Raw genomic sequence first — 15,364 nt, 5'->3', positions numbered from 1 at the left:
GTAACCAAGAGTGAGAAGCTGTTCTAGTTCAGCATGGGGCAGAGAGCACGTGGAGGAAAGGGAGTGAAGGTTTCCTTCCCAAACTTAGAATTGCACCACACACACACACACACACACACACACACACACACACACACACACACGGGAGGCAATTAGCCCTCTGTGGGGAAAGCCAAACTGTATGTTCACGTGGGACCTATGAGGTGGGGTACCTCGTGCTCCCACCAAGGGGATCCGTGCTCCCAGGGATGCACCTATGGAGACAGGCCTGCATTTTCACAACTGAAACAGCAGGAACCTGATCAGCTGAATCAAAGTGTGAAGGGAAGTTGTGTCGGAAGTGGGGACCCATGAACACGAAGCACGGAACAGAAGCCCTCACAGAGCCAAACATTGTCCTACTTGGGGGGCAGGGGCATGGTGGCCTTAGAGTGTGACAGACCCCCCAAGGGCATGGGGAATAAGGACCGGGGCCTGGAGAAGTGACCAGACCCTCAGTCTCCGGCTCAGCCCATCTCTGCTTCTCTCAGAGTTGCCACATCACCGGCTTCTCTCGGAAGCAGGCTTTCTTCCTGTACAGAGACCTTGGGATATCCCAACAGCTCTACAGAGGAAGGGAAAGGAATTCCTTCTCAGCCGTAGACACAGAAGGAGAAATGTGACTTCCGGCAGTGGCCATGGCACTCCGATCAGACCACCCTCCCACAGATATCAACTAGAAAGTATGCTAAAGTATAATAAACAACTACCTAAAGGTACTGAAAAGTGACCAAAAGCAGACAGAAATTGGAGGTGGGTTAACACTTGGAAGGAAGGAATAGCACAGGGTGAATTTGCCGTCTTGTAGCTCTTCACCTGAAGGCAAGCCTCTGTCCGTGTTGTGTGTGGCTAAAACTCCCCGACAGAAATCCAGGGTCTTACTGGCTTCAAGAAGCAGAGGACAGGGGCTTCCTTGGTGGCACAGTGGTTAAGAATCCACCTGACAATGCAGGGGACATGGGTTCAAGCCCTGGTCCAGGAAGATCCCACATACCACGGAGCAACTAAGCCTGTGCGACACAACTACTGAGCCCACATGCCACAACTACTGAAGCCCATGCACCTAGAGCCCATGCTGTACAACAAGAGAAGCCAGTGCAATGAGAAGCCCACGCACCACACGCACCACGCACCCGCTCGCCACAACTAGAGAAAGCCTGCGCGCAGCAACGAAGACCAAAAGTAGCCAAAAATAAAAATTAATTAATTAATTGGGGAAAATAAAAGGCAGAGGAAAGAGGTCAGGGCAGCCAGTGAATCTGGAAAGTGAAGGGAGAAATCTCAGAAAGAGGAGAGTCAAAGGAGAACCCCGAATTCTGGGCTTGAGCTCTGCCCAGATCTCTGGCTGAACCCTGACTGTGTGTGAAAAGGGCAGACTTCAAACAGCCCAGCTACTGCTGAAAGGACTGATGCGCGCTTTCAGCTGCTGCTGACTGCAGCGGGACAAAGTTTGAAGTTTTTTGTTTTTTGTTTTATAAATCAGCACTGCTGAGAGAAACATAACAGAATCTAGAGTGTCTACAACATATCATTTATAATACAATAGCCAGAATACAAAACGTATGAAGAAAGAGGGTAACCCGGTCCATGCTCAAGAAAAGAGATGTGTGTAACTGAGTCCCTTTGCTGTACACCTGAAACGAACGCAATGTTACCAATCAACTACACTTCGATGCTGAAAAAAGCAACAGACTCCTGACAGACTCTTGATACAGCTGTCAACGTGGATGAACTCAAAACATTATGGCCAATGAAAGAAGACAGCCAGATGCAAAGGAGTATTTATAGTGAACAATTCATTACACCCTTCATACGAAATTCTGGAACACGAAATTAATTTACAGTATGGCATACTTTGTGTTATATATATTTTACCACAAAAAATAATGAAAAGAAAATCTGCACTGATAGAAAGCGAACAAGTGGTTTCCTGGGATCTGGAGTCGATTGCAACTCGCGCGTCGTCCTGGAACTCGGGGTGCTGTCCTAGAACTCGGGGTGCCGGCCTAGAGCTTGGGTGTCATCCTAGAACTCAGGTGTCGTCCTGGAACTCGGGCTGTCATCCTGGAACTTGGGTGTTGTCCTAGAACTCGGGATGTCGTCCTGGAACTTGGTGTGTCATCCTAGAACTCAGGGTGTCATCCTAGAGCTTGGGTGTCATCTAGAACTCGGGGTGCCATCCTGGAACTCGGGTGTCATCCTGACCAGAGATCTTGCTGTAAGAAGCTTCTCCAGAACGCCTGCGTCCTCTAGGGACCAAATATTGGTCTGGACCAAAAGTTTTTGTCTCAAAAAAACATTCCAAGGGTGGGAGCTCCTCGTATTTTGGCACTGGAAACTTCCCTTCCTCTTTTATTTGCCGGCCCTCTCCAGCCTCCCCCAGTTCTGGAAACAGGCTCCCTTCTGGACAGGCTGCAAGCAGGGACTACAGCTCCTTCACCAGGGCTTCACCTGCAGCACCTGCCAGGCCCTCAGTCAACATTGTTGAATAAATAAATGTTTAACAGGCTCCCGTCCAGACTGGCTGGCACCGAACACTTGGTCTGTGAAGCCAAAGCCAACACCATCCTGACCAATCAGAAGAGACCAGTGGTGCCAGTTGGGCCTTGACGCAGCGAGTCTTCCAAGATCCCTTCTGTGGGCTCACTTCCACGCGTGGTGGTCACTGCCTGGTGGCTCGTGTCCTGGGAGCCCGCTGGGCGAGAGACTGGCCTCTGATCACGCTTCTACTCACACAGGGAAGGAGCGACTTGCTGCTGGCCTTGGAGTTCCCGTTCAGGAAGCTGCCCAGTTTTTGGAGAGTTTTTTGCAGAAGTACAAGAAAATCAAGGACTTCACCCAAGCAACCATTGCCCAGTGTCACCAGACAGGTCAGCCAGCTGCTGCCAAAGCCGTCGGCAGGTCCCCCTCCCTCTCCCACGCCCTCTCTGCAGTAGCCAGGTGGTCTCCCAGACCCTGCTCCTCCGGTGGGTGGGTGAACAGATGGGAGGGTGGGGGGTTGTTGGGGGCTGGGTGGGTGGGGACTGGGTGAGCATCCAGCCCCTGCTGGATAAATGGGACCAAAAGGCTCCACGTAAGGAGGGTCCAGAGCCAGGCTCTTCTGGAGGCAACAATACTAAGCTTGAGCTAGAAATGATAGATGGATAGATACACAGAGAGAGATGTCCTGCACCTAAAAATGGAGAACTGTGTTCTTAGGAAAAGCATGTGGTGTATCCACAACATTTCGCCACAGTTTGGTCACAGATTTCAAAGAATGTCAAACAGAGCATGTTCTGTGACCACAGTGGGATAAAAAGGTAGTTTATATCAATATGTGTGGCCATCCATCCATCTGCCTATTTGGAAAAATCCTTGCACTCCTAAATGATTTAAGATTTTAAAAAGAAGTCCCAAGCCAATGACAAGCATTTTAGCAATAAATGACAGTATAAGTATCTCAGTGAAAAACCGTAAGACATGGCCAAGCGGACCTTCACTTAGAGATGAAGGAATTCTTTAAAAGAGTGCTTTAAAAGAAAGAAAAATTTCTGAACATAAATGACTGTATTCAACACAAGACATTTGGGAACGAGCAGCAGAGTAGATTAAAGAAACAAGAAGGAAGGAAATCAACGTAGGAGCAGAAGCTCATGAAACAGACGCAAAACAGAGAGCAGTGGTCGCCACAGAGCAAGCGGAGAGTCAGCGCACTTGGGATCACGGAGGATTGGCGCATCCCGCAGGGCCCGGGATCCTCCCGGGGGCTCACTGATGACCTTTCTCTCGGGAGCCCGTGAGTGCAGGGCGGCCCCACAGGCTCCCCTGGGCCTGGCCGCACATCCCGACAGCAGCCTGTGCGGGGTCAGCGCTCAGCTCCTGCAGCCTCCTGGGGGCTCGAGAAAGCCGGGAAACCGTTTCTATCCCCCAGTGATCATCTCACAGGCCTCGGCTCCTGGGCCTGGGGGTGAGCCGTACGGAGGCTGCACAGCCCGGGTCGATGCCTACAGCCTCCTCACTGGGGCCCCACGCTTGGGAAAACTAAAATACTATCAATTATGAAATGTGAAAACAGTGATAGAACCCAGCGCTGCTGAGTGCACGGAGCCAGGGTCACTGCAGGAGGGGGGACAGCCACACGCAGGCCCTCGTGCCGCACAGCGCGGCCAGGCGTGGTGTCCACGGCTGCCCACAACTGGCTACGTCATCCTCACTGCAACTCAAAAGCTTGGGTCACATCGTGACCCTGCTTTACAGGTGAAGAAAATGAGCCCCGAGAGGTCAAGTAGCTTCCTGAGTTCACACAGCTAACAAAACAGGCAGTGCCAGGCCGGGACCCACCCACCAGGCAGCTTGGCCCAGCCAGTGCCTCTCTGCTGCACGGCTCTGCATCCCTGCCCTGCACTGAACTTTCTCGAAGGGCCGTGGAGCTTTACGCTTGCCAGCGTGAAGCACGCATGTCCTTTGACGCAGCAATTACATTTCTGGGCAGACGCTCAACTGTCATTAAATTATGCTACAGACATTTTTTGGGTGCCTACCCGTGTCAGGCACTGTGTTGGCACCAGGGATAGGACCTCCTGGCTCTCCTGGAGACACAATCCAGGGAAACGTAACCCACAGTGAGCAAGTACATCCAGGCGGTGTCAGAAAGATGGGATCCTGGGTGTGGAAGAATCCCGGGGCACTGGGCAGAGAGCAGCAGAGGGCAGCCCTGGGGACGGTCAGCCACAGTGACACAAAAAGAGGTGACACCTGAGCAAGACCAGGTGAGAGGCCAGGGAGAGCCGGCAGGGAGGGGCGGGGCCAGGAAGAGGCAGATGTGCGCCCAGACTCTGCACAGCACCACACGGGTCACGAAAAGAGCCTGGGTTTCATTTTTCGCAGATTGTTCCAGCAAGAGTGTGGAAAAGAGGTCGGGAGGGGAGCTGATCAGAGCCAGCACCTGGGAGCAGTGACACGGCTGTTAGCTCAGGAAGTCCTGGGAGGTGGGATGGAGGGGGACCACTGGTGAGAGGTAGACAGCAGGGCGAGGAGGGAAGGAGGTGGTGTGAGCCTGCGCTCTCCCTGCAGGCTCACTGACCTGCCCGGGGGTGGACAGGTGAGCCAGGCAGGTTGACCATGATGCTGATGAAGCTGTAAGTTCAGGGTCCTCCTTGTGTGGGCCCCTCCTCCCAGGCCCCGGGAGAGGCCCTGCAGTGTGTTCACGTGGTCACATCTTTTGTAGAATTGGCAAAAGCAGGGTACTTTAACTGCGATTGACTAAGACGCCGTCTCTTCCCCTCCACCCTCCTCCACCGTACTCCTTTCCATGGTATGTGGCATTGCCGTGGCCACAGCTATATTTTGAATCCGGCTTAAGGGGAAGTCAACTTGGTGCCTCATTTAGTTCGGATCTCAGTGTGGGTATTCCTGAGGTTTGTTGCTCTTTCCATGCACGGTTGAGGGGTGCTAGCCATCCTGGCACAGGGATGGCTTCCGGGAGCATTCCTTCCATGCCCTCCCACTTCCCGAGTGCAGTAACAGGAAGGTGCAGGGCCAGAGGTCATCTCGCAGTGTGAACAGGAACTATAATCGCCAGGACCGCAAGCCTTGGAAACAAGATTTGAAATGTATGGAACCAGGGGCTTCTGCTTTGGGCCGCAAAGAAGTTCAGACTTTCCTCCCACCATAAACAACTAGAAAACTGGGCAAAATGTATGAAGCAACTGTTCCAGACACTGGATCATAGGCAGTGTATTACTCTGGTCTCTGATAGAACAGAAGCAAAGGAGGGGAGCCCTCTGACACCCTGTGTCTAGGGCCACAGACCATAGTGCAGGAGGGGAGCCCAAGCAGATTACAGTGGCCTCGCTGAGTTGAGGAGACAAGGATTGGGTCTGGGAGGCAAAGGCAACCGGATCTTGCAAGGTAGACTATCAGAGAGGAGGAAGTTATAGAGAAAAAGTCTCCATGAACCTTCAGAGGAGTCCCCCGTCTGTCCTTAATACTGAGATACGTGTGCAGAGAGTGAAACGCCACAGGACTAAGCAGAATCATTTCTGGGGAGCAGAAGGCTGAACAACCTCAGAGTTCACACAGGGCCAGGAGATGTTTGGGTTCTGACCATTGGAATGGAGGGTGCTCAGTGGATATCTGAGACATTCACCCAGAAGGGTAACACTTCAGCAGTAGGTCTAAACTAGCCCTAGATTAAAGCTGCTCTAAACCCACCCTAACAAAGCTTAAAAGTCGGCCTCAAAAGGATCAGGCGATCTGCAGGTACCTCAGGCCTGCCTAACACTCTTGAAAGGAAAACACCAGGGGCTTCCCTGGTGGCGCAGTGGTTGAGAATCTGCCTGCCAACGCAGGGGGCGCGAGTTCGAGCCCTGGTCTGGGAAGATCCCACGTGCCGTGGAGCAGCTGGGCCCGTGAGCCCCAACTACTGAGCCTGCGCATCTGGAGCCTGTGCTCCGCAACAAGAGAGGCCACGATAGTAAGAGGCCCGCGCACCGTGACTAGAGGGAGCCCTCGCGCAGAAACAAAGACCCAACGCAGCCAAAAATAAATTAATTGATTAAATAAAAAAAAAAAAAGGAAAACACCAAACCCCATCACTGAACAACATAAAACGCACAATACCCAGCATCCGGTCAGAAATCACTAGACAGGGCTTCCCTGGTGGCGCAGTGGTTAAGAATCCACCTGCCAATGCAGGGGACATGGGTTCAAGCCCTGGTCCGGGAAGATCCCACATGCCGCAGAGCAACTAAGTCCGTGTGCCACAACTGCTGAGGCTGTGTGCCACAACTACTGAAGCCCACGCACCTAGAGCCCGTGCTCCGCAACAAGAAAAGCCACCACGATGAGAAGCTTGTGCACCGCAACGAAGAGTAGCTCCTGCTCGCCACAACTAGAGTGAGCCGGCACGCAGCAACGAAGACCCAACGCAGCCAAAAATAAATAAATAAATATTTAAAAAAAGGAAAAATCACCAGACACGCACAGAGACAGAGACTGGAATGCGCCCGTCAGAAGCACGGCTCTCCCTGTTCTCGCTGCCTGTCACAGTGAGGGGACTTTAATTATACGTTGCCTGGCATTGGAGCAGGTGCTTAACACACTGTCATTTTTATAATTATTGTGTATGTGAGAAATTCTTCCAATCCTCAGACACATAACGTGTAAGTTGGGGATTTAGTTCTTACCAACACCTAGTAAAACCAAAGTTCTCACTGGTCAGGAACATAACCATTGCAGCACCTCTGCATTCATTCTCTTAAAGAGGACCCCAAATTATGGAAGCTTTGGGCCCCACAAAGCTTGGATGTGCCCTCATGTGTAGGGATGTGGTCTCTGACGCAGACCATCAGCCCCTCCTTGAGTGAACTAAGGATTAATGCTTTTCTCCCCAACTCCAGCTGCCACACTGTCCAGAATTACTTCTGTCCCCAAGAATCACAAGTGGTTTTTCACCTTTAGAGTGTAAAAACCGCCCTTCCTGTCCTACATCAGATCTAAGCACGGCTAGAAGTTAGAAAGTGTGCAAAACATGCCACCGGGCAAGCAAAGGCCACTCTGCTGCTGTCCTTGCTTTCCCACCACAGAGCCCACCTGCCCTAGAGACAGACCCAGAGGCCTCAGGGCGGAGCTCCGGCACTGCTGCTCCGGCTGCAGCAGGGAGGGTTCCCGCGGGGCCCCAGGACCTAGTCTGAGAGCAGCTGTGCCCACAAGGGGAGGGTCCAGCAGGGCGCCGCGCCGCCCGCTCACTGCTGCTCTCATCTTGCTCTTCCTCCGTGTGACACAGGCTGTGTGGTGTCCATCATGGGCAGGAGGAGGCCGCTGCCGAGGATCCGCGCGCACGACCCGCAGCTCCGGGCTCAAGCAGAGCGGCAGGCGGTGAACTTCGTGGTGCAAGGTGCCAGAGCCCCTCTGCTTCTCGGTTTCCAGCCCCAGGAGATGAGTGCCAGGGTGTATCCTGCTCTCGTCCTCCTGGCGGTTACTGCTGGGAGCCGCAGGGCAGGTGCTCAGCACCTGGTCCCCTTCCTGACTGCGACGCACCCCACGAGGCCAGACGGGAGACAGGCTCCAGGAGGTCATCCGGCCGGCGCCAGGGCCAGACCTGGAGCTCAGTCCCTTGACCCTCGGCCTGGTCTCTCCGCCACAGCCCTCATCCTTGGCAGGCATCCGAACCCTAGTGCACCCGCCACGGATCCGTCAGTCTTCCTTAGAATGGCCAAAGCCACAGTCTCTGCGTGGAGGGCAGGTGTGAGGCGGCGCTAGGCGCCGTCCTGATGAGGCCTTGGGGGCCTGGGGGTCGGGCAACGTCCCCACCTGTGACCCCAGCGGTCACGGATGGAGAACCAAGGTCCCTGGGCCCAGAGACGAAGACTGGAGGTACGACCCCAGCCCCCGAGGGGTTTCTGCAGCAGGAGGGTGGCCCGGGCCCAGCAGACGCGGAGTGCGAGGCGTGGATGGTGGAGCAGGAAGGTCAAGTCCCCAGCGAGTGCTGCACAGAGGCCGGTGTGGCAGCGCTGCCCAGCTAAGCTCAGCCTTGGCGAGCAGGAGAGGGGGTGGCAGCTGCGGGAGGACGGCTGGGACCGGCTCTGGGCTCAGTGTAGCGTCTTCCCGGGTCCTGCCCTGCTGTGACCACCCAGACGAGAGCAGAGCACAGCGACAGCCTCCAACCCTGAGAGGTCCCTGCGTCTCAGGCCGGCTCCCTCACGCGAGGCCGTGGTTGGCTCACGACCACCCGCCTCTGTCCCTGGCGGCCTTGAAGCTGGTTTGGAGAAAAAACTGCACATAGACCTCTCCACATGGGACCAGGAGGCCTGGCCACGCTTTGAGCTCCCCCGGAGAGGTGATCTCCCAGCACGGGACAGCACGGGACAAGTGACCTGCCGTTGCCCGTGCTGAGCTGAGCCGCCGGTGCCCACCAGGGAGCTGTCCCTCCACCTGGGCAGACACAGGGCCCGGCAGGCCTGCTCCCGCATCCCACCCCACCCGCGCTCTGCTCCCCCCGCCCCCTCACCTCCTCTCTCTTGGCTCTGCTCCTCCTCCTCAAGTAGCAAAGCCTCCCGACGTCCCAGGCCCGGCAGAGGGTCCCCGTGGCGCTGAGACCCCTCGCGGCCGGCAGGTCAGCCGCAGAGACCAGACTTGCACGTCCAGCATTCCTGCTGCGCTCGTGGGAAGTGTGGCCCTGCAGTGGAGGGAGGCGGCCCACTGACTGGGGCCTTTTATTTCTTCGTGAACCTCAGGAGCCTTGAACAGCTAGAGCAGCTTAAAGCCAGGAATGGAAACCTGAACTTCAGTCTGGTTCCCGTGATCCGAACCGGTTGTTGAGACACCCACTGTTTGCCTGGCGCTGGAACAAGCGTGTCCCCTACGCTGGCCAGCACCTGCAGAGTGCCTGACTGACCATGTGATTGATCCCGCCCAAGCCCGTATCATAGCCCCACTCCACACACTGGGAGGCTGAGGTTCTGCCAGGTTCAAGGGCTGCACAGCGGGAGGGCTGAGGGAGCGGGGGCTGAGCCCATGGCCGCCGTCCGGGCTCCGTCATCCTGTCGGCTGGTGCAGCGGGCACAGCCCAGGTGTGGTCAGAACCTGTGAGCGTGCTGAGACACTGCTCCCAGGGGCAGGTCGTGTTACACGGCAGGTGTAGGGTCCCCAGTCAGCTGACTTGAGCGTATCAGAAGGGGACATCCCAGGTGGGCCTGGGCTGATCAGGTGGGCCCTTGAAAGAATGTTTAGGGGTCAGAGTCAGCGATTCTGGCCGTGGAGGGGCAAACACGCTGGGGAGAGGGCCGTGGCACAGACCTGAGGGTCACAGCCGCCAGGAAACGGGAACCCCAGTCACGGGACTGCAAGGAAATGAATTTTGCTGGCAACCTGAGGTCATCTGAAAGTGGGCCTTCCTCAGGGGAGCCCCAGATGAGGACACAGCCAGGTCCACACCGACCTCAGCCTGCGAGGCCCTGAGCAAAGGCACAGCCACACGTGCAAGAACTGAGAGATGGTAGATCCTTGTGGCTCTCACCTGCTGGGTGTGGGGTCATGCATTAGGCAGTGTAGAAAATTCAGACAGCCCTCCTGGGTGGGCAGGGCTGCGGGGCCCCGGGCCTCACACTGTTCCTGAACCAGCGCCCTTTGTGCCTCACAGGCTCGGCCGCGGACCTCTGCAAGATGGCCATGATCCACCTCTTCACAGCAGTGGCCACGTCCCCCATCCTGACGGCCAGGTCAGTGAGTGAGCGCCAGCCGGCCCAGGCCCAGCCCAGGGCGCGGACCTGCCCTCTGCAGGGCTCGGGTGGGCGGCCTGCTGCTCTGCGCCTAGCCCACGGGCAGACGCCGCCAGGACGCGAAGCCACAGTGGCCACTTCCCTCCGGGGCTTGGACCGGACAAGCTCGCTGACCCCCACGGAAGGACCCACTTCAGCCAAGGTGCTCCCAGCACTCCCAGGAGAACGCTTTGTTCCCAGCTGGGGCTGAGCAAGGCGGCCAAGGGCCCGCTCACCCCGGAGCACGCTGAGTCTCCCCAGGTTGCCTGGTGCAGAAACGTGTCTCCCCTCGGTGAGCCCGAACCCCTTCGGGCACGGCCCCAGGGGTACACACGCCTCAGAGTTGGGTGGGCCCGCGGCCCCTCAGACAGGACATGGGGCTCCACACTGCGTCCGCTCCCAGCCCCTGATAAGTGAGCCAGAGGCCCGGCTTCTGCTGCCGTCCCCTCCCCGCAGGCTCTCACCAGGCTCCACGTCTGCGTCGGTTGCTCTCCTGGGCACACACCCCGAGCAGAGGGAGTGTCCGGGTGACCAGGTGTGCTCGTCCCAGGCTCTGCTGGCCCAGAACCACCCCTCGGGCCGCCCAAGGTCCTGGCCTGGGTGCAGGTGGGAGGGGGTGGGTTCTCCTCCCAAATCCCAGGATCCCCTCCTGGCGGCCCACCTGGGCTCCCCAGAGGAGTGAGTATGTCCGACCCCAGGAGGTCTGCCTCCCTCCCTCTTTGGTCTCTATGTCTGTTTGCCACCCCTGCAGGCCCTCCCAGGCTCCACATGTGGGCCAGCGGGGGCCTGCCTGCTCAGGAGCCCTTCCCGGGCGTCAGCCTGTCTGCACCTGGGGAGGAAGCTCATGGCGGGTTAGGTGATGAAAATTTATGAAGCGTTAAGTGGTCTCATGGGCCGCACCCTGAGGGGCGTCTGCTCACTCCGCTGCGCTACGGGGCGTCACCAGCACAGAGGACAGCTGGCCCCTCTCCCGCCACCTCTGGGCCACGGGGCCTGCTGGCCTGTGGCCACCCTTTTCCATGTGAGCTTACGGTTTTCTCTAGGCTTCTGATACTATTTTATATCCTCAAGGCATGGGATTTTTCCTTGCCTGACATCTTTCATCTTTGCTTAACAAGCTTCCGCCTTTACTTCTTCAGATGTTTCCTCCTGTTCATTTTGATGTTCTAGCCTACGTTCTTTTGTCAGTTTCAGCAACTTTGTAGAGAAGTGTGTCCGGGGCAAAGGCCCTGGCCTGCAGGGTCGTGTCCTAGTAAAGGAGACGGGAGAAGACCTTCCCAGGCTCCACCGCTGTTGGCCTCCGCCTTCACAGCCCCTGCCCCGGGGCACTTCCTCTGGTCCATGGTTCACCTTACACCCCTGGGAAGGAGTAGCCACACCCCGGCTGTCACCCCAGGGCTGGGAGGAAGGACAGAGGGTGAGAAGCCTGAGACCCGGCAGGATATAAGTGCTACCCCAGGTGCCCTGCGGTAGCTGCGCCAGGGTCTGGGCTGCTGTCTCCGGTTCCTGCAGCAGCTGCGGGAGGTGAGGGGGCAGGAGCTGAGTGGGAGATGCTCTCCTGTCGCCAGGTCTCTCCTGCCGGCCGTCCCCAGCACGCACACGCCGAGGCCAGACGCCTCTTCCATCCAGGGCTCCTCGTGGCTTTCTGCTCGACTCCTGCATCCTATTCACTTGTGCCTTTTCTGAGGGTAAAATGCGCGAGGGTGTGTGGGGCCTGCGCTAGCGCCGGTTGTTCCGCGTCCGCGATATCTTACGTCTAGGAGGTCTGGTCCATCTCCAGTTTCTGTGGGATGGGTAAGGGAAGTGGCATACGAGGGCCTGGGGCTTTTTGGTGACAGTCCTCATCCAGGCATTCAGAAACCCGGTGGCCATCCCTTTTGCCAGCGCTGTGTTGTCTTCAGGAAACGCGTTTCATAACAGAACACGTTAACCGCTTCGTGTCGTTTCAGAAACCGAAGCAGGCCAGTGTGGAACACGGCCGTCCACACTGTGCGTGTGAACTTGAGTTGTTCTCCCTGGAGTGGCAGGAAAGGTCTAGGACGATGTCGGTGGTCGGGGTGGTGGGGGGGACAGATGCGGGCCACGCGTGAGCTGGTATCTGCCTGAAGCAACGTGACTGGAACGCGTCCCTGGGCTCCTGGCACCTGGTCCAGTCGCCCCGAAGTGCCCCGCGGGCCGGAACCACAGGACGGCCTCCACTCACTGCCCACGGGCTGGGGAAGGAATGCCAGGGGGCTTGTGACCCCAAGCGCTGCCGTTGGCCGAGAGCTCACTTGGCCTTGTGCTGAGCTGTCGGGGGGCGGGGGGGCAGCCTCCTCTCTTCCGACGTGAGACCCCCACGACAGGCCCTTCCAGGTTTCAGACCATGTTGGGGCTGGAAAGAAGCTTTGGAGGCTGTCGATTCCAACACCTGCATGTAGAGAAGGGAACCCGAGAGCATGGTGCAACACAGCCCAAATCACCAGAACTAGACCAGCACCGGGCCCCCCGGCACGCTGCAGACTCTCCTCCCCTGGGCTCGTGCAGAGGACCGCAGCCCCACTGCTTCCCCACTGGACGGCGTGGCAGCCTCAGGGGACACTTACCCTGCTCCTTTGCCGATGGTTACAGGACAGCAGGGTCATCCCACCACACAGGCAGCCCTCTGCCCTCTGCCCACCTGGCAGCAACCCGAGGGCATCTGTGGTCAGGCTTAGCCCGGCATGTGGGCTCTTGCTCTCCCCATCTCAGGAAGGGGCGGAGAAGGTGCCCGGGGCCCAGGGCAGGCGACAGGACCAGCCAAGCAGCGAGGAGCGGCCTTGAGGGACATGGGGGCAGCAGGCCCTGGACTTCGCATGGTGACAGGGCAGCAGGTGGAGAGGGCTCTGCAGCACCTGGGCCCTTGAGGATGTATGGGAAGCAAGGCTGGGGCAGCCAGCAAGCCCCTGGACCATGGCCTGGACCACAGCAGCCACTGGCCAGAGTGGACGGATGGGAGGCTGGGCCTTTGGGGGCAGGAGGACGCCACGCTGGTCCAGCAGGAAGGACGCAGAGCCGTTAACAAAACCTGACCTTGACAGCACAGAGGGACTGCGGGGGCACTGAGACCAGGCTCCCCAGAGCGGCCATCTGTGGTCACCTGCCCAGGTCAGGACAACAGCGTAACGGCAGGGGCGTGGGGCCTCGCCGTGTCTCTCAAGGACTGTGGCCAGGCCGCGGGAAGGCCTGGGGCTCAGCCACCGTGCGCCTGTGCTCTCAGATGAGTCCTCAGGGTGTGCTCAGGGCTGAGGGCGCCTGGAAGGGAGGTGAGGTGAGGAGGCCACAGCCGGGAGGTGAGGCGAGGCGCTCCTGGAGCGTCCCCACGAGAGCATGGTTACGTGCGGCCTGTCCGCGCAGGACAAGGGGACGGGAAGTTCCTCAGCCATCAGCTCGCTTCCTGGGAAACAACGGGTCTGACACCTGTGTTCACCTGCCCCACCCGGGCGCCTCCTGTGCGTTTCCTGTGCCCCAGTTTCCAACTGGAGATATGGTAATGTCGCAGTCAGCTGTGAGAGAGACGTGTGAGTGACTAACAATTCAAACCTATTCTTAGGTTGCTGGCACGCCAGCAACTCAGAATTTCACAGTGTAATTTCAAAAAGTATGAAAACTCTCGGGAGCCTGAGACCCCACCAGAGGCCTAGAAGTCAGTTCAGGAAAGTAAATGGCAATGCTGCCAGCCCGACCTGGCTGCCCGGAGGACAGAGCCGAGAGCCCTTGGCCAGAGGCTGCACGTAAAATACAGGCCCCCTCCTTGCGGGGACTGCGGCGTCTGCCGGCCAGCAGCCTGCGGCCTGGGCTGGACCCAGCATGCCCTGGGGATTCACTCCCACGAGCAGGATGGGCTGTGCCTGCTCACGGCAGCTCAGACGTAAGTGGACTTTCCCCCATCGTGAGGGATCCAGTTGCTGACTTCGGTTCAGAGGCTCAGGGCGGCAGGACTGAAGTTCCTCTGGCTCCCTGGCCGTTTCCCTCTTGGTGCCTGGATAGAGGTGGCCACTCCAGCCATCACAGCGCATGGCAGGCAAAAGGAGAAGGTAGTGGTGTTAGAAAGGGTACCTGCCCCCGTCCCCCGGCACGCCAGCCCTTTCAAGAGCCTTCCTGGGAGCTGGGGGGTACCCACCGCAGGCGGCTGGGGACACAGCCTCATCTCCCCCCGACCCAGCAACAGAGAAAAGGGGAGAGTGGTTCAGGGTAGAGCTCTGTGCTTCTCGGTTGCAAAGTCCTGCACAGCTTCTGAAAGCGCCGGCACAGTCCGTCTCTGCACTGGGCTTGAAGACTGCTCCCTGCGCCCGGCCGGACTCACCACTGTGGTGACCCCTGTCCGGGGGCCTCGCCTCCCCTCCCTGTGCAGCCCCAGCTCCCTGGTGCCCCTGGGCCCACAGCTCTGCCAGGCGCTGCCTCTGCCTGCCGTGGACAGGCAGTACGGTGACAAGTGTGCACAGGCTGTACGGTGACAAGGACAGGACATGGTCCCTTCCCTCGGAAGCAGTGTCCTAGAGGCAGAGACCAGGTCACACAGAGGGCAGAGCACATGCCCCCCCACCCCCCACATGCTTACCCTCCCTGAGGGCTACAGGCCCTCAAGACCATCCTGCACCACGCCTCCCCCCTCCCTGAGTGCACAGGGCGAGCCTCCTTCGTCCGCCCCAAGGAGGGGCTGGCACCGGGTCTGAGGTCACAGCCCCCAGTAGGTGTCAGAAGCCAACCCAGATCCTACCTTCTTTTTTTTAATCAATTTATTTATTTTACTTATTTATTGTTGGCTGCGTTGGGTCTTCGTTGCTGCATGCAGGCTTTCTCTAGCTGTGGCGAGCGGGGTCTACTCTTCATTGCGGTGCAGCGGGCTTCTCATTGCGGTGGCTTCTCTTGTTGCAGAGCACGGGCTCTAGCTGCATGGGCTTCAGTAGTTGTGGCTCGCGGGCTCAGTAGTTGTGGCGCACAGGCTTGGTTGCTCCACGGCATGTGGGATCTTCCCGGACCAGGGCTTGAACCCGTGTCCACTGCATTGGCAGGCAGATTCTTAACCACTGCGCCACCAGGGAAGCCCCCAGATCCTACCTTCTAAG

General features: G+C 57.9%; 1 protein-coding gene across 1 annotated transcript in view; it reads left to right on the top strand.

Annotated features, from left to right (window-relative positions):
* The window catches only part of POLN (DNA polymerase nu), a 156,325-nt gene that overhangs the window by 136,123 nt on the left and 4,838 nt on the right, over positions 1-15,364 (top strand). Inside the window, exons 19-21 of the mRNA XM_030876705.2 lie at positions 2,778-2,909; positions 7,805-7,915; positions 10,160-10,238. Of these exons, the coding sequence (XP_030732565.2) occupies positions 2,778-2,909; positions 7,805-7,915; positions 10,160-10,238 (322 nt within the window). The remainder of the gene's footprint in view (positions 1-2,777; positions 2,910-7,804; positions 7,916-10,159; positions 10,239-15,364) is intronic.

The sequence above is a fragment of the Globicephala melas genome, chromosome 5 (genome assembly GCF_963455315.2).
Source record: "Globicephala melas chromosome 5, mGloMel1.2, whole genome shotgun sequence".
Taxonomy (NCBI): Eukaryota; Metazoa; Chordata; class Mammalia; order Artiodactyla; family Delphinidae; genus Globicephala; species Globicephala melas.
This window is presented reverse-complemented; position numbering and strand designations above follow the sequence as displayed.